At 46.2% G+C, this 22,906-nt stretch overlaps 1 protein-coding gene across 2 annotated transcripts in view; it reads right to left on the bottom strand.

Moving 5' to 3' along the window:
• The window catches only part of LOC139322684 (kelch-like protein 13), a 35,427-nt gene extending 14,285 nt beyond the window's left edge, over positions 1-21,142 (bottom strand). The window contains exons 1-2 of one of the 2 annotated variants that reach the window (XM_070951870.1): positions 21,061-21,142; positions 14,382-14,441 (exon numbers count right to left, since the gene is read on the bottom strand). In XM_070951870.1, the coding sequence (XP_070807971.1) occupies positions 14,382-14,401 (20 nt within the window). In that variant the 5' untranslated portion in view covers positions 14,402-14,441; positions 21,061-21,142. Of the gene's footprint in view, positions 1-2,490; positions 2,574-14,381; positions 14,442-21,060 lie in introns of those variants that run through there. The other variant, XM_070951869.1, reaches the window with a different exon arrangement.
• Between the last annotated feature and the right edge of the window lie 1,764 nt (positions 21,143-22,906).

The following is a 22,906-nucleotide window of genomic DNA, read 5'->3' as shown; positions in this document are numbered from 1 at the left end:
CTTTCTTGACTTTTAGGTTTAAAGGTTCACAGAAGCATACCTGGGAGAGGGATTCACCTGCTTGAGGCAAAGTGGGTGAAATGGAGGTGGGGGGTGGTAGAGAAGGAGCAATAGAAAACAGGACCTGTAGTGCTTGGGACAATGGATCATAAAGCACTTCATATTCATAAAGACTAAAAATATTTGAGTCTTCTTAAGGATAAACTGTGCCGAAGCTATAATTACCAATAAAGCCTCTTCCTTAAGATTTTAAAACCTTTTTGGTCTAAACATTAAGTACAACATATATTTTACTAAGGAAAACAAATGAACTTGATGAGTATGTTTGAGCTCTGCAATTACATAAATCATTATGAAATACATACCCTGAACTGCACATGAAAGGGCTTTTTTAAAAAAAATGATTTACTCATTTAACAAATATATTTTAAGACACATATTTCTATACTTGTTTCCAAGACTCCTTCTAATTCCTGGTCTAACGTATATTGAATTAACAGAAATGTTCCGTTCCTAACTCAGATGGACAAATGCTTCTGTCCTTTCTCTTTCAACCCGCTAGTGTAAAATTTCCTTTCATGTTTCAGATCTAGGAAAAATGCTCTTAACTGTTAAATGCTGACAGTTAGTGAGATGGTTTAAAAAAAATAAAAGCAATTCGCAGCAAAAAGATACTGTGTGTCTCATAATACAAAATGTGAAATAAAAACAAAGAGACAGGTAGAAGTCTCTACCAAAATCTTAGATGAGGGGATGACTTGTCTATGAGCGAACTAATATAAAAGCCAAAACATCTGAAATATCCCATTTCATTCACGCAAGACCCAAGGAAACCAAATTCAAAGCTGTGGAGATATATTTCATGTTTTTCAGACATAAAAGCTATAAAAGCTTTTTTATATCAGAGTATTTGTGGAAATAACGAGCAAAACCACCAAAATCAAGTTGACTTACTTTCTTTCTTTCTTTCTTTCTTTCTTTCTTTCTTTCTTTCTTTCTTTCTTTCTTTCTTTTTCATTTTACCATGCCAGGCGGTTTGCTCAACCTCAGCCAGAAATACATCCCTTGTCTATGAAAAACGTGAGCCTGTCCTTTTACAAACCTAAAATCTTGAGCTGCAGCTCTTTTGCAAAGCCCATGGTTTGAATTCTGACTCTGAGAGACGAAAGGGAATCTAACCACAGAAACAATTACTTGGATTAAAGAATTGGACTTCTGACAGCCAGTATTTCACCACGGGAAAACCCACACATCACATCGAGTCCCGAAAAAGACACCTGGGTGGTGGGTGGGCGTTTTTAGCGTTCTCTCATGATGAAAAGCAACTAGAGGAAGGAAGAGCTTTGCAGTTGCTCCTCTCAGATCTGCACTGTAGACCAAGGGCCCCACTTCAAAACTTCCAAAAGGGGCACTGAAAAGGAAGGGTGCGAATCTGCTCTGTTCTCCCCTGCTTTACCCAACAAAGGAAACACAACACCTGTCTCCACCGGGGGGGGGGGGTGGAGAAGGAACAGAACTGACAAGAGGAAGGAAAAGCCGACATTCCGGGAAAGGAGGGAGAATGGGATGTTCACAATGGAAATTCTGAGACCAATGTCACAATCAGAGAATACAGAACCACAAATAAAGGAAGGGGGGGGAGGAGAAAGAAGGGTGTTAAAACTGCACAGAGCCAAACCCTGCCGGGGGTGGTGGTGGTAGGGGATGCAATCTTGCAAAGGCATGCCCACCTCAAGATGCCCTCCCGTCCTCTCACTTACATGTACGCTGGAGAAAGCGGCGATGACCGGGAGGTTTTAAGCACAGGCACGGGGAACTTCCAGCTAGCAGGCGAGCTCGTTTTCCATTTCAATGGCATGTTGGTCACCGCGATACTACAATAACAGCAAACAGCGTTTCCATAACAGACGGCCGGCTCGGGCTTCCATTCCAGACGCACGCACTCTCCCAGGCAGGATGGTGGCGGCGGCGGAGGCTGCTGCTGCTCCGGCTGGGAACCAGCCAAGCCAGCTTGCCAAGGATGTGAAGCCGGCGTTTCCAAGCTGCCAAGGGGGCCGCCGGGCTTCTCCTCCTGACCCCCGCCGTCCCCTAAAGCGGGCAGGCGGGCGCTGCTAGGGCTCGGGCTGGCCGATGGTGCCACCGCCTCATTAGAGAAGGGCTGACTGCAGTGTACATTAAAAAAAAAAAGCGCGAGAGGGCGAGGGAGGAAGGAAGGGGGAGAGGCTGCACACCACCAGGCACCACAATGCAGCTTTGGTCTATAAAAAGACCGCCTCGGTCTTCCCCACCCCGAGACTGAGCTGGCACTACTATTGTTCCACCTTCCCCACAGTCACACTGCAGCACTGAGCTACATTCAATACCTATTAACCTGGTTTCTGGCCAATAGTAGCAGGAAAAAAAAGCCCCGAAATGACAAGAGGAAAGAAAGGGGTGTGCGGAGAGGGAGGCAATGAGATGGATGCCATAAAGAAAACAAAAGACACGTACCGACTCAGAATACATTTGTCATCCTCGGGATATTCTTCGCTGGAGCTGCTGCAACAGTACAAGCGGGCGAGAAATCTCAGCATAGCCTTAGGCCAGGCGGGGAAGGAAGGAGAGATCAGTGACCGAACGGGGCAGCAGCCGCAGCAGCCGCCTCTTTTCCTTCCGTGCAAATCAAACAAGGCAAGAAGGCCATTATGGGAGGGGGGAAAAAAGGCTACTTGCAAACAACAACAACAACAACAAAAACAGATTTTGGAAAGAAGAGAGAGGGAAAGACGGGGCCAGCCTTTGCTAATCCGTAGTCAGAGCGACCCAAGGAATACGGGAGGGCAGATTCCTGCCTGCTTTGGGATTCAAGGCGCTCTCGGTTTTCCCTGCCCTCGGCTTCCAAGACGTGGTGAGGAAAAAAGCCTCATGCATTTTACAACACCTTCTGCGAACACGAATGCCGTCCTTCGCCTTCGGTTTGCAGCTGGGAATTGGAGAGCAACGTGCCGCTAATATCTGTCCTTGCACAGGGATGCAATCAACACTCAGACAGAGCAGACCCCCCCCTCGCCCTCCCCAGCTCATAAACTGCCCGAAGCCTCGACGAAGCAGCCGGTTTGCAGGTGACACAGAATTCTATGGCCTCTCCAGGGGTGTCCTGAGGGGCAGGCAGGGGCGCCCCTTCCCCAAAGCGCCCCTGAAGCAGCACACGATGGGCCAACTTAAGGAAGGCAAGACTTTGTGGAAATGTTATTCCGGCAGTTTAATCTTGAGCCGGGAGGGGCCTCGATCGGTGCGAAGGAGCACCAAGGCACGGCTGCCATGTGGCAGAACAAAGCTTCTCCTGCTGGAAAGGGAGGGAGGGAGGGAGGGAGGGGGAGTCATCAGAGGGTTTCCAGGGACTTGAAAACACCCCCTCCCACTTTCCCTGTGGCTCTGGGCCCTCGAATGACCCTCTCTTTAAAGGCAAAACAAACCTTTTTTATTGAATTTTTAACAGATCCGCCTTCATTTGTAATTCAGGTAAGGAGAAAGAGCAGCTTCCAAATTGTCAAGTTCCCAGCGGTGCTGAAAACTCTACAGTCATAGAATAGGGGAATAGTCAGCCCTGAACCCCCAAATGCCTGGCCATTCACCTAATCATTGCCTAAAGTCCCTCCAGACTGATGCAGGGTGGGAGGGTGGGCGATTAATCACACAAAGAAAGCCATCCTAACTCGGGGAGCACAGAGGACTATCTGCCCGGCCTCCAAGCAGCTCTCTTCTGGCGACTGAGGGTGGGAGGACAATGCAGTTTGATGCTGCAGGCACGTTGACCCAGTCCTAGCCATATATCCCAGTGCCAATGGCTGGGGAGGGGGGGAGGGGGGAAACGAGAGCAGATGCACCCAATATGGATGGCCCCAAACTCACTTGTTGCCGGCCTTTAAGCGAGAAGAAGAAATAGACAAATCCGGGGGAGGACCGTGAGCCAATGCCAAGCGCAGCTCTGCCCGAGAGCCGCCAGGGAAAGAGTCTTTGCAGAGAGCTGGGTTTCTCTGGCGGAGCCGGGCTGCTGACAAAGGACGGAGGCTGCCGCCTTCCAGGAGCCCCATCAGGCCCTGGGGAAAACGTGGGCTCAGCCACACACCCGTCTCCTGCGTGAGCCCCAGAACCACCAAAGCAAACGGGGCATCATTAACAGTCAATGGGTGCCTCTGCTCCCGTGGCACACACAGCACAGAGGCTGGAGGACAATGGGAGTCACCCGCTGTTCAAGCTGAATGCACCGCCTGCCACTCACGGCAGACCTCGGACTGCCTGCTTGGGGGGGAAAGAGAACAAGCTAGTGCTACCCAGGATCAGCTGGCAGGGAGAGGGAACAGAGGGTGGAAGGAGCAGCACTCAAGCCTCCATCAAGGTCGGAGCCACCTTAGGCTGCTTAAAGCTCCCAGCCGACTCTTGGCCACTAGAAAAGGCTGGGGAGACCCAGATAACAGCAATAGCCCCGAGGCTTATATACTGCTTTACAGCCCTCTCGAAGGGGTTTACAGAGTCAGCATCTTGTCCGTCCTCAATTTGGGTCCGCATTGCCCAACCAAGCAGACGAAGGCTCCCCTTTATCAGCTCTGAATCCTTGAAAGTGTGGCTTAGAGCCCTCAAGTTGAGTTTCTTCTGGTCTCAGATGCTCCTGAGCAGACAGAAGGAGGAGGCAACGCCCAACTGGCTTGGATGTGCCCAAGTAGCCCAGCTGGAACCAAGCTTGATGCCAAGGGTGTCTTTTCTTTTCACGAGTCTCAACTGCTATAGGCTCAAACAGCTGCCAAATCCTTCAATCTGAGCCACAAGAGCATCCTGGGTCTTACCGCTCTAAATGAACGTTACCTTTTGAAAACTACCACTGAAGGAATCTGTGCAGCAAAGTGGTTTGAACAGAGGTTTGGAAGAAAGTGATTTCAGAACCAAAGATCAACAACCTTTGTTGACAACCACCAAGGATGGAAGAAGGCCGGTCATCTTTCTCGCTGTTCTAGAAGTAATCAAGGAAACACATTGATCAAGCATTTCTGGAACAGCAGTTTCTCAACTGTATTGTTCAGGAAGAAAGAAGCATACAAGACTAACATTCAACTGGGGAGGATCGAGAGCTGAAGACGATTTCTTGTGTTTGGACTATTGGAGATAATTTGGTAGGACATCTGGCTCAGTCCTCCGAGCCATTCAAATTATTTTGCCAGACAATTAGCCAAATGTGGTAACTGAAGAAACGCCGTGCATGTTTGGTCCCAGCTATCTAAAATGATTTATCAAAATATTTTGGACTTTTTTGTTTCGAGGGGGAGATCACTGGAAGTCCTTAGAAAGAAGGCAAGACCCAACGCAAGCACATTACGGTTCGGGGTGGTGAGTTCTACCCCAGAAAAACAGCCATTCACAGAGTACGGGTGAAGGAAACACCGCTGGATCCTGTCTTCTGGAGGAGGCCAATCTAAATGGCCTCCCTTTACCTCTCCATTCTACAGCTCTAAATAGAAAGGAGAACACGACATGCCTCGGTTCAGACAGCTGCTGGCTCATCTTGCTCTGGGAAGTGATTGGAACAGGCGGTGCGTTGCATTTCCTACATGGCACCACATCCTCTTCTGCCACACACAGAGAACTGACTGCAGGAGCGAAAGGAAAGAGGATGATCAGCAGCAAGGGGAAGGGACTCGGGCAAGGGGGTGATGGGTGCACCCTTGGGGGACCTGAAGGACCAGGTCAGGGACAGATCATCCCACAGAGAATCTCTCTAGGATAGGGGTCTCCAGCCTTGGCAACTTTAAGACTTGTGGACTTCAACTCCCAGAGTTCCTCAGCCAGCTTTGCTGGAATTCTGGGAGTCCACAAGTTGCCAAGGCTGGAGATCCCTGCTCTAGGAGGTTGCTAAGAGTTGACAACAATCTGAGAGTCCATTATAATCAACACTTTACTAAAGCCACCATTTGCCATTAGGGACCCCAGAACTCCAAAAGAAAGGGGTGCCTTTCATTTCAAATAAATGGTTGCCCTGTTTCTTTTTGAAAGCCTCCAGTGCTACAGCGCCCACAACCTCTGGAGGCAAACTCTTCCATTGGTAGATTGCTTTAACTGTTAGGAAATTTCTCCTTGGTTTTAAGTTACTTCTCTCCTTGATCAGTTTCCATCGTTTCTTGTCTGGCCTTTTGGTGCTTAGGAAAATCAAATATTGGAACTCTGCTATCAGATCTCCTCTAGTCCTTCTTTTCATTAGATTATACATACCCAATTCCTGGAACTTTTCTTCATATGTTTTAGCCTCCGGCCCCCTAATCTTCTTGCTGCTCTCCTCTGCACTTTTTCCAATGTCTCAACATCTTTCTTATATTGTGTTGACCAGAACTGGATGCAGGATTCCAAAGTGGTCTTAGTAAGGCTTCGTAAAGCAGTATTAGAACCTCACGTGATCTTGATTCTATCCCTCTATTAATGCAGCCTGGGAGTGCATTGGCTTTTTTGGCTGCTGCCACACACCATTGGCTCATGTTTAAGTGATTGTCCACTAGGATGCCAAGCTCTCTCTCACAGTTACTGGCATTAAGCCAGGTTTCACCTAGCTTGCACCTCTTCATTCAGTTGGTTTTTCTTGCCTAAGTAAAACATTACTTTTCTCTACCCTGAATTTCATTTTGTTAGACAGGGCCCAGTGTTCAAGCCTGTCCCGATCCCTCTGGATCTTGAGCTTGTCTTCTGGGGTGTTGGCTATTCCTGCCAGCTTAGTGTCGTCTGCAAAGTTCCCCCCTTTGCCTAGAATAGATCGTCTATGAAGATATTGAAGAGTACTGGGCCCCAAACAGAACCTTGGGGTATCCCACTGCTTACTCCCCCCCCCCCCCCCGGTGGCTGTAGTTCCCTTGAAGGCTACACGCTGAGCACTAATTAATAACACGGCAACTTGAATTAAAACTCATCAATCTGGCCGCTCTCTGCATGTCAGCCAGGAGCCCTGCAACACCCATGGGGGCAACGTTTATTACACAATGAAGTTTTTGAAAGACTTAGAAGTGAGGTAATGCTTGTTCCGAATCAGTCATGCCACCTTCTGGCGATGATATGAAGAGATTAACAGAAGGAACTTAAAACGGAAGTTTCGGGCTCCCTTTTCACAGGCAGGCTGCAAGAGGCAGCAGCCGGGCCAGGGCCAGGAGGAGAAAAGCAAGACGGGGCGCCTGGATTAAGCTCTTTCTTCGCCCTCCTTTTCTCCCCAATTATTTGGGGAAGCGTTCAGAACCTCTTTTCCAGGGACCCCCATGGAAGAGAGCAGCAGGTACTTTCAGTGTTTTACTCAGTTTCAGAGAATCTTCAAACCTGCTAACCATAAACTTTATTTCGACAGACCGGTGTTTCCATGTATTAAATGCTAATGCAGTAATCAAATGAGCCGGAAGTAAATTACCCCCAACAGATAATGCAAACCAGTGAAAAACCGAGAAGGGGCGAGTCAAAAATGAAATATTTATCTGTGCTGTTTACAGGGAAGTTTTTTTTTTTAATGTTTATAAACAATCAAATAGTAGCAGATGCAGAAGAACAAACTTTGTAACTAAGCTCCAAGTATCCTTTTTATTATTATGAAAACAACTCAGTGTACTTCGTTTGGTATCTTTTATCCATGTAATACTAAGCATCGATTGTGCAACGCTAGTAAACGGTACGTCAGAAGTGTTCTAAAGAGTTCGCCCCTTGCTTTTCAAATCCTTAGGCTAAAACAAGCCAGCCGCCAATGAGCTTAAATCCCTGTTTCCTAGAAAGTTTCAAGCTTGCAGGGAGCCCCCTCCCAAGAGAGAAAGAGCAATTCCTCCCAAAGTAGTTTAATTCCGCTTCTTAAACTATGGTCAATAAAAGTGTCAACAACTTAAAAATAACCCAACCACAGAGCAGATGGCAGCAACAGCCAGGAAGCAGCGTCTCTCTCAGAGCGAGATGGGTGGTACCCAAACTTGATAAATAAATAAAGAAGAAAGAAGAGAGGAAAAATGACATCTGGAAGCCTCCAAGGCAGCTACATTTATATGCACCCGTCTTTCAGAGCTAGGGGGGGAGAGAGAACACCACATATTGTGAACTAATTGTGGCTGGTTCAACAAACCAGGGCAATGCAAACTCCAATTTAGCAAAAATATCAACCCAGACAGAGACCTTTCAATTAAAAATCTAGACAAGAAGGTCCAATCTTCTCCCCAAAGAGCGTGCCTGCGTGCATGTGCTACCGTGTGGTTCAGCTTGCAGCAAACTGGCTTGGATTCAATCTATTCACCGCACCTCAGATTTAATTTTGGCCGTTTAAACATTTGTCACTCAAACATTTCTAAGAACTGTGCCCAGACCGCCTGCAGTGAAGTGATGGGATATAAATACTTTATGAAATCAACAGGGCAACAGAGAATAAGGCCCTTGCCACAGCACGGGCTCCTGTAAGAGGGTCTCCAAATCTCCAGTGGGACAAAGAAAAGACCAAATGCAAAGTGGTTTCAGTTCTTGTCAACCACCGACTGGAGTTGGAGCTGCAAAAGAGCCCGGGTTCCTTCCTCTGCCTTTTCCCCCGGTCTTTCTGGGGATAAGAGCTTTAACCTTCTTAATATTTGCATTCCTAACAGTGCAGAGGGATAAACTCTCTTTTCCAACCAGCTTATGTTTTATTTTGTTTTGTTTTGCAGGGATCTGTTCCTGCTTTTTATCTATTGTCTTGTAATCTTCAGCGTCTTCAAAGCGGTTGATTTTCCAAACAAACCAAGGAAAGCTTCCAACGTTTTCCCTTACTACACACAAGATTAGGAACAATGCACCTCCTCTGGAAAGTTATTTTCGACAGGGAGACTTCTGGACTTGAGGGTTCAATTGAAACAGAGACCATGGTTAAGTTTAATGTCCTATTGGCCAATTCACACTCAATTATCCCGGCCTAATGCTGTATTTCTCAACCTTGGCAAGTTTATTATAAAGATGAACTTCAACTCCCGCCATTTCCCGCCCAGCATGGGTAACTGGGGATTTCTGGGAGTTGAAGACTACTCGTCTTAAACATGCCACGGTCAAGAAACACAGGTGGTCTAGTGTAACAACCTGCAAAGAAGCACTGGACCCATACGGCTTCCGCCTAGCCCAGTGGCCAACCTTTGCAATTCATCTTGGTTAATTTAAAGATTCAAAATTCAAGTTCCTCCACAACCCTGAAAGCTGGCTAGGACACATGGCCCACTCTCTTCTTTCCAGGACAAGAGACTTCAATGGGAGGGAGAAAATTCAAGGAGGATAAGCTATGCATAGAAACAAGGAGTGCTGCAAATCTAATAAGTAGGAGAAATAAATCCCAATTTCTTATTAAACCTTAACTGGGAACACCTTAACCTGATTAGCTGCACAGATAACCACAAGGAAGCCACAACTGTCCTACATTGAAATCAAAGAAGGAAGAAGGCCCAAGACATGGCTGGCTGGGGAATTCTGGGAGTTGAAGTCCACTCATCTTAAAAGTTGCTGAGTTCAGAAGCACTGGATTAAAGAGAGATTCATGGTAAAACATGGGGTTTGGAGTGACGTTTATACTGATGATGCTTTGAAACTAATTCACACATTGTCTCTTGGCTGATTTTATGCCCACCACCACCACAATGTTAGAAAGTTCAACCGGCATTGTGTCCAGAGATGTGAGGAATGAACAATCTTTGTGGCTTTCATGGTAGGATTGCCCCTGCCACCAATGCAGGAAGGTCCCATGAGTGCACGCTCCCATCGGTGCAAATAATGGACAGATTTCAGCTTTGCGGAGAAAACAGTATTCAAAGGTGCAACTGGATCAGCTTAATTGGGTCACTCCAGTTCTGACTTCATGCTCCTTTGTTAAGAAAACCTCTTTTAAAATTCTTGCATTTTTACACGGAAGCAGCTTTATGGCCACTTGACTAGAGGCTCCGATTTTAGAGGCAGGGGCCAAAAAACAGAGCAGGGAGTTAAGCCACGTGGGCCTCTGCAGGCTATGATTAGAACAAATGAGGCCATTTAGAGGACTTTAACCATTTTATAATCGGGAGGCAGCTGCAATTCCAGTGACATTCTAAGTTGAAATAATTGGCAAATAAGAGCTGTATTTTCAACAAAGACAATCAAACTGCAATCAAGGGAGAGAGAAAGTGGAACCTTTCCCAACAAGGCTGCCAAAATTACTGATATTAAGTACTATGGCAACACAGCCGAAAAAGGCCAAAAGGGATAGATGGACAGCCTTCAGCCTCCGGTGACCTATATAAATCACAAGCATGTGCCTTGGTTCTCACACTCGGGAGCCCCTCATCGGCTCACCGCATTTCACCTCCCCTTTCAAGACCAGGCTTTAACAAACATCACACCAAGTATAATTGATTTGGCAAGAAAATCACAGATGATTAGGGATCAAACGTGCCAGTGACTGGCTCGGTGCTGGTTGGCATACAAAAAGCCATCCTATATTTTAGCCGAAAGTGTCTTTTAGGTCTCTCCCTCTGCTAGAGGGTGGCAGACAAATGCCAGCCTTTCTGGAATCACATGCCTTTAAGATCAACCAAACCCATGGACTGATTTCTATTTAGTCTAGTTGCATTAAGGTCACATCAGGTCTAAATCTCCAGATTTCAGCTATAGAGTCCAACAGCCTGATCAGCGAGTGGCCAAATTCTTCTGCCGCATTTATTCTAGCTAAAGGGGAAATAATTCAACTTATTTGTTCTGGAAGGAAAGTCAATTGGCCCTCCAACAAGGGCAGGAAAGCTTGAAAAGCAAACTTGGGGGGCGGGGGTGGGGTGGGGGGAACACGTACCTGTCATGAAGCACTGGGGGCCTCTCCCTTCTGAGAACAGAATGATCCATGCTGTCAATGTTATGACTCCCCTCTTAATCAAAGGAAGACTTTAAAGCTTTCCCTTAAAAAAAAAAAAGAAGGAAAAAAAAGAAAGGAAGCCTGGTACCCCAAAGCACCACCGCATTTTAACCGGTCACATGAGCGAGCGGAGCCGATTGGAAGAGGATAACAATTCAGCGGCGGAGCCAGTCACCTCCTCTCCTCTGTGATGGAAAAATGAGGCCTTTGTTTCTGGACAAGGAGGCGCAGGGCAGAAGATGCTCTATTCACTAGGGTGCTGGGAAGCCATGATTGTGTCTCCTTCTCTGCTCCTCCTCCTCCTCCTGACATGCTCGCATGAGCTCCAGCCACTAAAAAGGGCAAAGGCTCCCCTCTGCATTATGGGAGCCCTGCACATGAACAGATTTCCAAGAACAGATCTTCCTGGGGAGGTGGGGGGTGGGGAGCCACTTAGCAGAAAAACTGTCATCCCTGAAGAGTTTTCTGGCCAGCGTTGAACTTCCACATGACAAAGCAGCTTAAGGAGCATTGCTTAGACTCCCAGTTCTCCTGCGGTGACCCCTGGGATGGTTGCCAGCTTTTGTTTTTGGAAAAGCATTGTGAACAGAGACCCTCTAGCTAGCACCATATTTATTCTTTAGGATGGCTTCTATCCTGCCAGGACGCATCCCTTTGGCTAGGCACTCTGCACCAAACCCAAGAACCCCACTTTTATCCACCAGCAATTGGGAGGCAGTCCATGCAGAACTGAAGCCGCTTTTCATAGCTGGCTGCTGTAATCTGATTAGTGAGTGGATCTGAATTACAAAGAGGGAGGGAGGATGAGGGTGTCACTGCCTCTCCATTTCCCTTCTCCTTCCAAAAGAAGGCACGCTTAGAGAAAAGGTCTTTGCTGGCCAGTACAAACTGCAGGAGAAGCACCAGAAATGGTGGCCTCTTTTCAGTTGGCAGAGATCAGATCGCCAAAAGGCAGAGACAGAGTAGAAAATGTAGCTCTAAACAAGGGCAAAACATTCCTTTTCTGCCCCTTGACCTGCTTTTCTTTTATATAAAACATTCTTAATGGGGGGGATGGAACCCTTTAATTCACTATTGTGTGATAATCTATGCTACCCAAAAAGCTTCAGGAGGCAGCAGATTCACCTAGAAGGATCACATGTGATCAATGACTCTTCCATCCAAGGCTGACCTCCAGGCAGGGAAGAAAATGATAACTAAGCAAACGGATGCATAGAACCCCGGATGCAGGTTGCACCGACATCTGAACCGGTCAGCTAAGGAGGGGGAAGCCAAATTTGGCACATCCCATCATAAAACCACATGCAATTCTTACGACCATAAGCAGCACCCAGGATAAATATATGCCACCTCATTTTGCAAAGTGCTCCTATCCAGCAAGGGCAAAACAATGCATTTCGGTATTATTTGAAGCTTCATGCAAAATGGCACCAAGGTACAGCCACCAGTTTGCGAATTGTTCTGTTTTGTTTTTTTTTAGAAAAAACACCTACACACACACACACACACACACACACACAGCAAAGGGAAAAAGAGAGCTGTAATAACACAGCCCCACCCTTTACGAATAGGATTACAAATTTAAGGAGTTCAGCGGAGGTAATATTGGAGGAAGCACACCTTCAATTGTTAGAAGACAAGGTATAAAGACAGAAAGCAGAAATTGGACATAAAGCTCCTGCAATTCCTTTGCTCCTGCTTTTTGTACTTGCTGCCTGTTTATAAAACAAAGCCCTTCAAGGTCTGCCATGAATGCCCTTCCAGGGCAACTCCATCAGCCGTGGAGTATGTAAAGTAAGGGAATGCTTCCGGCAACAGCGAATATTCAGAAGCTTTTGAGAACAAAGGAAGGAGAACAAGGCTGCCCTCTCCTCCTCCTCTCTTCTCTCCTCCCCCTGGAACTTCTAATCTCCAAATTGCTCTTGACAAACCCAGCTGCTGCAGAGCAATTTGCATTTAGTCTGCCACAACATTTCCAGGGCTGAGCTAAAACAGAGTTATTTCATTGCTTAAACAGGAGAGAGATCTGCCCTCTTACAGGAAGAGGTTCTTCCACGTGTCTCAGCCACAGACCTTACCGGGGCAAGTTCACTGGGCAAAAATTTCACTCGTTTCATTGCCAAAACTTAGGAATGACATAATCAATCCCCCAAACAATCCGTCTGATATGAAGGAAAAGCAATTCAGCGAGGAGCAACGCACATAAGAGGGGACAGTTTATTTACTGAACAAACCACGGCACGTCTCTTCAGAGGAAGTCCCACTGAGTTCAATGGGATTTGCCTCCGGGCTGGCTGTGGTTATATTTTGTGAAGTGCAAGATGTACTGGAATGATAAAAGTTAGATTTTCTAAGTGCAGTCATTCTCAAATGCCTTTATCTGCCTGCTGCTTTTCTTTCATCTTCAGAACTACTGTTGGCTTCACTCCAAGAGTCTAAAGAAAAGGGACTATCTGGAGCTCGGAGTGGAACTGCGAAGTTCTCGCTGCCGTCTAAGCCGAGTTGTTTGCTTGCAGATGTTTTATTACATAAGCTATAGGGAAATCATGAGTGCTAGTGAATGTCGGGTTTGCTTCCCTGTTTAAGACCAGAAGACATCCCCTCCAGCAGCCAACACCCAGATAAGCAGGGATTAACACCAGACAAACTATCAAGCAGAAAACAATATCCTAATCAAGGAACCACTAAGGAGAAAAAATATACTGGTGGAGCAAGTGACTGTATATAAACATGGGACAAACCCCACACACCCTCACACTGATGATGTTCCTTAGTTGGGTAATAAAATGTCTGTGAGCAAACAACCAAGCTCAGAGAGCACTTAAGAGATTTTTTTACAGTTATCAGTGCATGTTACTAAATTCCAATGGTTGCTTTGTTACCGAAAGTCGCCCTGAACAGCTGTTACCAAAGGAGGATATTGTGGATGGTAAAAATAGGCAATAAAAATACAAAACCATATTATGTGTCATTAAAAGCAGCAAAGATACACAAGACAAGCCATGGGGTCAGTACTGCTGTGCTGGGCATGCATTTGTGCTGAGAAAATTACCCTGGAGGAACACTTAATTGAATACCTTCAATGCTAAAAATCTTCCGCTGACCTTCTCCTCGAGTTCACCCAAAACTCTGCTAAAATGTTTTGTAGCTGAAAATTTCTTACTAATGTGCTGATATGGAATGAAATGCATTGTTATTATTCTGGGTATTTTGAACGGGGTTGAGCAGTTTGCTGCGTAGCATTATATAAAATGAATCTAACATCAAAAGGTCCCATCTTCACCTTAAAATGGGTTACCCTGGAATGAGACAGGCAGAATTAAAGCCTACTGTTTTATATAATCAAATCCAGGCTCGCTCTGCCATTAGCTTAAAGCGGTTGAGAGCAGGCAGCACATAAATTTTGTAAATAAATAAAATCCATGCATGCGATTTCTTAGCAGTGGAAGAATAAAGCCAAGCACTTCAGTTTCACACCGTCACCGTTTTATGTAATACTCAAATGGTTACTCACAGACTGTCTCTCCACATCATCTTTGACAAATATACAATGCCTTCCCGGCTCTCTGCGCACCTGCAAGTTGAAGAGAAAAAAAAAAACAAACCAAAAAATAGAAACTCTCATTAATGGCTTTCTTTGGAAAACTGCCTTGAGCCCTCTCTTGGCTTTTCTGAACCTGCCATCCTCCAGGAGCACCCAACCTCAACTCCTAGGCGTCTCCAGTAGCACACTGGGGAGGCATCTTTCGGGGGAGGCTGGGGTATTACACGAGATTGGGGCCAGCAGGAATGTAATGGCCGCCAGCCAACCCAAGTGGGAAGTTGTAGGTAGTTCAAGCTCTTTGGAATCACACTGCTCTGCCCCAGAACTGGGGCCAATAAGCCCTTCCCCTTCCCTTTCTGTCACATGGAGCTTCTTCCCTTTGAGCAAAGATTGATATGGGATCCCCTTCTACATTTTAACCCAAGTCCAAATAAATCTGTACCCAGAAGGGTCTATGCAAGTGTCACTGGGGTCTGAACTAAAGGAGCTGCTTTATCACAGTGATCTTTTCAAAGCTACTTCTGCTACACCATCAATTAAGAGATGAAATGAAAGAAAGCCAGTCTAGCACTGTGGTTGAAGGCAGCTGACTAGAAGTTGGGAGATCTAATTCTGCCTTGACCAGTCACGTTCTCTTAAGCCCTAGAAGATGGCAACGGCAAGTCATTTCCCCAAAAGTTGCCAACGAATCTCCATGGATTTGCCAGTGTAGTCGTCAAGAATCCAGATTGACTAGAAAGCCCCCAAAACGCAGAGAAGGAGAGAAAATCCAGAGACGATATCTCCATTGGTAGAAACCAAAAGAGTTCAAAATCTGTTTTTCCCATCTAAAACCCTCTTGGTTGTCTTGGATCACACTAACCGGCACAGATACTGAACATGGTAGCTGAGTTGCGGGCACAGCTTCCTCTAAGCCAATCCTTCTGGGTAATTGAAAGGTTTTTTGCAAATATTCCTTGGATATTTTCTAGCCAAAGAATGAATCTGGATCTTCCTTTTAAGGGATCAGTTGAGCCGTTAACTACGGGATGAATGGCACGTTTCACAAATGTTCCACCAATTTTGGATGCACAGAGAGCCACTCTAGGCAGCTTGATGGGTTTGTGTGTGTGAAGAAGGGCTTTGGTAAAACTCCCCAAACAGCCCCACTCGTCAGGACACCAACCGCATCATCCTAAAACTGAAACAAACTCTTCCATGCACAGCAAGTTTTTACAGTCAAGTGTGAAGGCAAAAGAAAACAGGTCTGGACAGTTTTAGCCAGCCATTTCAATTATTTCACAAGCACTTCTTCCTGAAACAAGTTAGCTGCAGGCACTCTAAAGAACAGCATGTCAGCCTCTACAATCTCATTGGATCTGCCAAAACACCCTCCATTTGCCTAAGTGACGGTGTGCCTTTTAATACAGTTAATTTATACAGAATGGGATACTAGAAACAAATAATAGGGGGGAAAAAAGACTCCAGGGCAGCCTTGGATGGTCCAGTTTTGTGAAAGTCGGCTGTCCTTGTTTGCCAACAGTGTTCTAGCTCTGGGCTTCCATCGTTCCCAAAAAGTAAAGGGACAATCTGCTGGTGACACTTATTTATTTATTTATTAGTTCAATTCATATGCCGCCCTTCTCCGAAGACTCACGGCGGCTTACAATGCACTTATAGCAATAGCCTTCATTCTTTTGTATATACCTGCTTATTAGGGCTTTTGGCCCCCCATAAGCGGTGTTTCTACAAAGTCAGCTTATTGCCCCCACAATCCGGGTCCTCAATTTACCTACCTCGGAAGGATGGAAGGCTGAGTCAACCTTGAGCCTGGTGAGATTTGAACTCGCAGTAATTGCAGGCAGCTGGCAGCTAAGTGCTACATAACAGCACTTAGTCCGCTGCACCACCAAGGCTCTTCCCTCTTTCCCTCTCAAATACTCTACCCTCCAGAAAACTGAAGAGGAGTAATGCATATTTGCTGATCATTAAAGAACACTCAGTGGCTTTCTAAAGAATCAGTAGGCTACCAGATCATGGCCTAAAGACACACACACACACACACACACACACACAGAGCAGTATTTTAAAAATGCAAACATGTGGCTGATTCATTAATTTCTCACAACAAAGGCTCTTCTTGCAATCAGGACAGGAATGGGTCCTTTATAGTTTGGCTGTAATTGTTCCTCCTAATCAGAACAGGCTGGCGTAATTTAGATTTTTGAGCTCCGAACTTGCAAGCATCTTAATAAGGCGCCCAAGAACACACCATCTGCAAAATCAGGTATTAGACTGAGTCCAGGCACAAAAGATCATCTTTTCTACTAGGAAAAGATCCACAGAGGAAGAGAGAAAGACGAGCACAGGATTTTACCCAAGTCTAGCTAGCTTCAGGCCAAGACAGAAGATTATTATTACAGGCTTTGGAGTAACGATGTTTTACCATTGCCAGATGCACAGCTTAATGCCAACCAACAGCCAGCTTTTCTTTGCTCAGGTACAACACTAATACCCACCCACTGCCTCCAATACTGACTAGTTATTTGGCTAGAGAGGAAATCCTCCCCTTGGCCCCAAACAAACATTTCCAGCTCCAAACATAATTCTACCTTTTCCCTAACTGTTTATGGGCTGTGTTACAAGCCCAGCTCCCAAGCTGCCTCACAGCAACAGAAGCCGGCCTGTGTGCCAATTAAAGACACCCCTTTAGTGCTGGAAGCACTGCATACAGGGGAGGAAACTATCCAGAGAAATCTATTGCAGCTAAAAACATAGCTGTCTCGCAAAAGGTAACAGATTTTGCAGGAAAGACCCCTGAGGAATAGACTCTACCATAAACAATGCTTCCATATACGTACTTCCAAAATAAGGACTGAACAAGCTGGCTAGGCATCCAGACATGCAATCCTAAAATATCGCACAGCAGTATGCATTATGTATATACATTGGTTATGTTTTCCCAGTCAAGCAGCTTTCGTAAGAGAAATGATTTGACCCTGCAAGGGATTCAGGAAGAAAAGAGAGGCAGAACTCACAGAATCACAAAACGGGGCTTAAGCCCCATATTTCATCTTTTGGGCACCTCGCCTTCTCATTCCCAATCCTGCTGTCCTGCCGACGGCAATAAACGCACCAAAAACAACAGCGCAAGAGATGTGAGTCTCCACTGAAATCCACAGGAAACTGCTAGCCCCTTATTTCAGGCTGTAACTCATTCCTCCAAGCGTGCTTACCGCTTGTAAGGGGATGCCCGCCAATTGATTTACCATCCCTCATTTTAAAAGGAACAATATAGATGGCCTCCTGCACCTCAAAGGAGCCGCATGTAGCAAGCAGTGAAGGATGCCAGCAAGACAGGACGAAAGGAATTCTCTGCTGCCACCTTCAGAACCTCCGAGCGCCACTCTGCTGGCCTTTGCTCCCAGTGTGGTACCTCTGAAACACCAGGATGGGAGAGCTGGCTGTACAATGTGCAGAACCTCTCCCTGCTCGTACAAGGCACAATTATCCGTGCAAGGATCTTACAGCTGGATGCCTAAGAGTGGCCCAGCGCAGCACTGACCGCCCAGACCAGACCAGAAAACTCATCCAGATTCTGTCACCTTATCAGCTGTGCTGGGCAGAGGTTGGAGTAGCTGTTCCCTTCCCACTATTACATTCTAGGATCACTTCACACTAGCACTTGAACATTTAAGCTCTTATTTCTGGCTGTAGAAGATCTACAAGCCAGCAAGCATCAGCTCTAGCAGAAATGCTCTGTGTTGCTGGGATGCCAAAAAAGACCTATATTTGAGTCTTCCTCCTGGGCCCCAAACACCTGTGCCCACTCAGAAACTGGCAGTGCAATACCACCAGAAAAAAAAAATTCTCTCTTCCAAAAAAGAAAAAGTCTTTTAATTGCACAAGTCTTCTGCTTCAGAAGGGGGAGGAGGAGGAGAAGGAAGGGTGATTCTAAGAAATTACTGCACTATGGAATCTACCAAATATACTGAGCAATCATAAGACAATACCGTCATCATCTGTAATGAACCACAAGCCTACTCTTTCCTCTTAAATGTTAAAAGCCCGCTTGTGGTGCTGGTGTCCACTACCTCTAAGAAGTTCCCTTTACACAATTCCTATGCTTTGATGGTATTTGCTAGGACCTTACATAACTGGTTTATGTGGGTCATAGAAAAGCTTTCAGTTTGACAAAGTTGGGGCCTTTCCCTTAGCCAGCCCTAGGAGGGAGATACTTAATCCCTCCCCCCATTCAGAACGATTGGGCCCTCCTGGAGAAGGGGCAGAGGTACGTACTTCTGATTCGCCAATATTACAGCCATGTACGCAGCATTTATAGCACACCCTTGCTAGTAGATTTTCCAGGTCACCCGTGCATTTCTATTGCCTGGCAAGATTCCTACATAACAGACCCTGAGGCAACATTCTGTGGGACAGCATGTAAAATCAGGAAGACGCTGGTGCTCATAATGAGTTAGCAAAACAGAATCTTCTTTTTCTGTTTTCATTTCGATAGTGTGTGTTTGTTCATTTCATTATCTGCCTTTGGCAACTGCTTTTATACTTACTTATCCTATGTATGTATTTTATTTACTTGCCTTATTTACTTTATTTGTGATTGCATGTAGCGCCCAACTGTGATAAGGTAGGCGTGTGTGTGTGTGAAAACTCTGTAAGGATGTCGATCCTGGCTAGCAGAGCAGTCTGCCACAAAAGAAGCCACCAGAGCCGACTTTGAAAGACTCCAGATTTTCTCTCATGAAAGAAAGTTCAAAACGCAGCTCTCTCCCCTCCCTCCCTCCCATAGGTAAACAGACTAGCAATGAATGTCAGGAAGGAATTACATTCCCCAGTGCAGACTGAATGAGAAAGTTTTATCTCCACCCCCGAAAGGGGGGAGGGAGAGAGGGAGGGGGGCAGAGAAAAGTGGCTGAGCAACTTTTCAGAACTTGGCAAAAGGGCCACAGCTCCATTTAATACTTTTTGTTGCTTAATTACTATGCACAATTCTGGTATATTCTGTTATACACACACTTTGGTTTAATAGAATAAGCAAGTTTCCATTAACACATTAGCTAAAGTTAGTTTGTTTTGACCTTAATTTACTGAACAAGCCAGAATGGACTGCCTGATACAAGTTATAATCCAACCAAGGTTTACAGACAAAACAGACCTTTGGATAACCCAAAAAATCTCTTATCAAATATGTGATTCACCCACAGCCTGGCTTTTTGAAAATCATTCTCCCAGCCATAATCCCCTCACCCCAAATCCAGAATGTAGAGCACGGATTATAAAGTAAGACAATTAGTCACGGCAACAGTAACATTCGTTAATAATAGCAAAGCCCTTTTTTCCTTTCTCCAAAGGATCAAATAAATTAAACTTTGCAACTGACTTTAGTCCTATGGAGCAGCTGAGAGGTTTGCTTACAATTACCATCAGTTTATTTACATTCATTGTCTTTGCTGCACCGTCACAGAAGGTTTTTAAACCTGGCTAGAGGCTTGAGAATAACCACCTTCCACACTGGATTTCTCAGTTGCGTTTTAACTTTATTTGGGGTCGGTGGGAAGGGACAGGCATGCTTCGCCCCCATAATACAGGTGGTCCTCGACATACAAGTTCATTTAGTGACCATTCAGTTACAACGGCCCTAAAAAAGTGACTTAGGACCATTTTTCACACTTACGACCACTGCAGCATTCCCCCCACCATGGTCACAAGATTTACATCTGGACGCTGAACAACCGACTTGCATTTATGACGGTCATAGCATCCCAGGGTCATGCAATCCCCTTTTGTGACCTACTGGCAAGCCAAGTCAGTGGGGAAGCCAGATTTGCTTAGCGACCGTGTGGCCAATGGAAGAACTGCAAGCGATTCACTTAACAAACGGGGCAGGAAAAGTCATAAAGTGGGGCAAAACCCGCTTAACAAATTTCTCACTAAATTTTGGGCTCCATTGTGGTCATAAGTCGAGGACTTCCCATATTCAGCTGCGGGGCTTCTCTTCCTCCTCAGTTGAGAAACCCCTCTTCAAACTGAGGCCTATTTTGGGGAGGGGGCGAACTTTCTGTTCCTGCCTCTCAGCCGCTCTCAGACTCCGGCCCAGCAGCATGGTCCACGTAGTCTCTTGGAACCAGAGTCCCTCCTCCCCCTGGCAGTGCCCCTCCCCCGCCCCCAGGCCTCACGAAGACCCCCCCCTATAAGGTATCAGTTATAACGGCCGCAAGCCCCCCTAATGCAAACCCCCCCTCCCCAAGGAAGCCCAGTCCCTGGGGAATCCCTACCTGGACCCTTAAGCCGGTTGGGACAACATGTCCTAAACTGCCAAGGCCGCCTGGGCTGCGAGTGCTGGGCTTTGTAGTCCCGGCGCCGAAGCCAGAGGCGCGCGAGCACCCTGCCTCCACATCGCCCTCTGACCCCGCCCGATGCTCGCGCGCCAGCCAATGGTGTCGCCGCAGCGCTCCCGGCAGCCAATCAGCGAGGCTGCGCGCGCGCGGCTCCTCCCTCCCCGCGCCAGCGATCCCGCCCCCAGGCGGCCACTGAGGGAGCACAAAGCCGCCGCCGCCGCCCCCCCCCACCTTTTTACCTCACGGCGGGCAATTCCCCCCCCCCACACACACACACATACCCCCCCGGTGCTCCTTCGGCCGCTCCTCACCTGCAGCCGCCGCGTCGGCCGGTACGTGTCCCAGGGCCCCCGGGAGTGGCGCGACCCGAAGGCAGGGCGCCCGCCAGCCGCTCCTCTGCTCGGCGGCGGCTGCGGGAGCTTTTCAAAAGTCCTCCCGAGGCCGGAATCGGGAGCCCCGCCCCCTCCGTCAGGGCCCCGCCCCCTTACGTCACCAAGATGGCGAGCTCCGGTGCAGCGCCGCGCCTGCGCGGTCCGCAAGAGGAATGAGGAGGGAGGGAGGGAGGGAGGAGCATCACTGGGGGGTTCGGGGTTCGAATCCCGACGTTTCCCTCGAAGTCAATTTATTTATTTATTTATTTATTTATTTATTTATTTATTTATTTATTTATTTATTTATTTATTTCATGTATTTATATGCCGCCTTTCTCCCGAAGGGCGGCGAACACAAGTTAAAAAGCACGCAACAATAAAATCCCCTTAAAACCCAAATAAGTAATAAAACCCAGAATCATAGTCAGCCCATTTGTTAGGAACAGCCAAGTCTTCATTGAATTGCAGAATCTAAAGACGCCCCCAGAGGAGGAGAATTGACGGGAAATCAAATGAAAGGTAACCAGGGGGAGACTTCAAACGCTGTCTAATCGCGGGATTCAGAATTTAGAAATTAAAAGGGAAAAGGGAAAGAAGGATTTGACTCCGCTAGTCGTTGCCGACTCTCTAGGGGGCGCTGCAAATCTCCCTTTCAAAGGCCGGCGCTGTCCGAAGACGCTTCCGCGGTCAGGTGGCCAGCAGGAAGAGTGAAAAGAGTTAAAAGGAAAATGGGGGGGGTGGATACTAGATAAGAGAAATAAAAATAGGTAATGTTTATAAGGAAGTTGAAGATTATGTATATATATGTATATCATGTAGATTTCATATGAACTGTTTTTTTTTTATTTTGAAAACATTAAAAACAAGACACAAACACACAACATTTATATACATATCACTTTTCCCTACAGCTACTTCGAAGCGATCCTTCCTTACTATTTACATCTATTCACACACATTTTAACTTTTATCTTATTCAACCATTTATTTTCCATCATTCTTTCTTTCGTCTAGATTGTACTTTGACCTTCAACATTTTTTCTCCCCTCTCCCCTTTGTTCCTCTTTCTCATTTCTCCCCCCCTACCCCATTTTTCCTCCAATGAATGGTTGGAGAATGGGAAAAATGAGGGGGGGGGAAATCATATGAACTGTTAATCCAACGTCTATAAAAATGACACTGTTTGATTATGTATTAGATTTTTGGAAAGGAAAATTACAATAATAGATGATAGATAGATGATAGATAGATAGATAGATAGATAGATACATAGATACATAGATACATAGATAGATATAGATACAGATATAGATAGGTAGATAGATACTGTAGATGATAGGATAGATAGATAGATAGATAGATAGATAGATAGATAGATAGATAGATAGATATAGATAGATAAGTAGATAGATACTGTAGATCAGTGTTTCTCAACCTTGGAAGCTTGAAGATGGGTGGACTTCAACTCCCAGAATCTCCCAGCCAGCGCTGCTGGCTGGGGGATTCTGGGAGTTGAAGTCCATCCATCTTCAAGCTACAAAGGTTGAGAAACATTGCTGTAGATGATATAGATAGATATAGATACAGATATTGATAGATAGGCAGATAGATACTGTAGATGATAGGATAGATAGATAGATAAGATACAAAAATATGAGAGTTAAAAGAGGTGGACAATTCAAATCAGTCCATCGGAATAGACCTGGAAGGGACCTTGGAGGCCATCTAGCCCACCCCCCTGCTCAAGCGGGAGAGCCTGAGGTCATGGGAAAACTCAAGGGAATCG

Source organism: Pituophis catenifer, unplaced genomic scaffold (assembly GCF_029215685.1).
Source record: "Pituophis catenifer annectens isolate HBS135680 unplaced genomic scaffold, rPitCat1.0.hap2 SCAF_11, whole genome shotgun sequence".
NCBI classification, from domain to species: domain Eukaryota; kingdom Metazoa; phylum Chordata; class Lepidosauria; order Squamata; family Colubridae; genus Pituophis; species Pituophis catenifer.
This window is presented reverse-complemented; position numbering and strand designations above follow the sequence as displayed.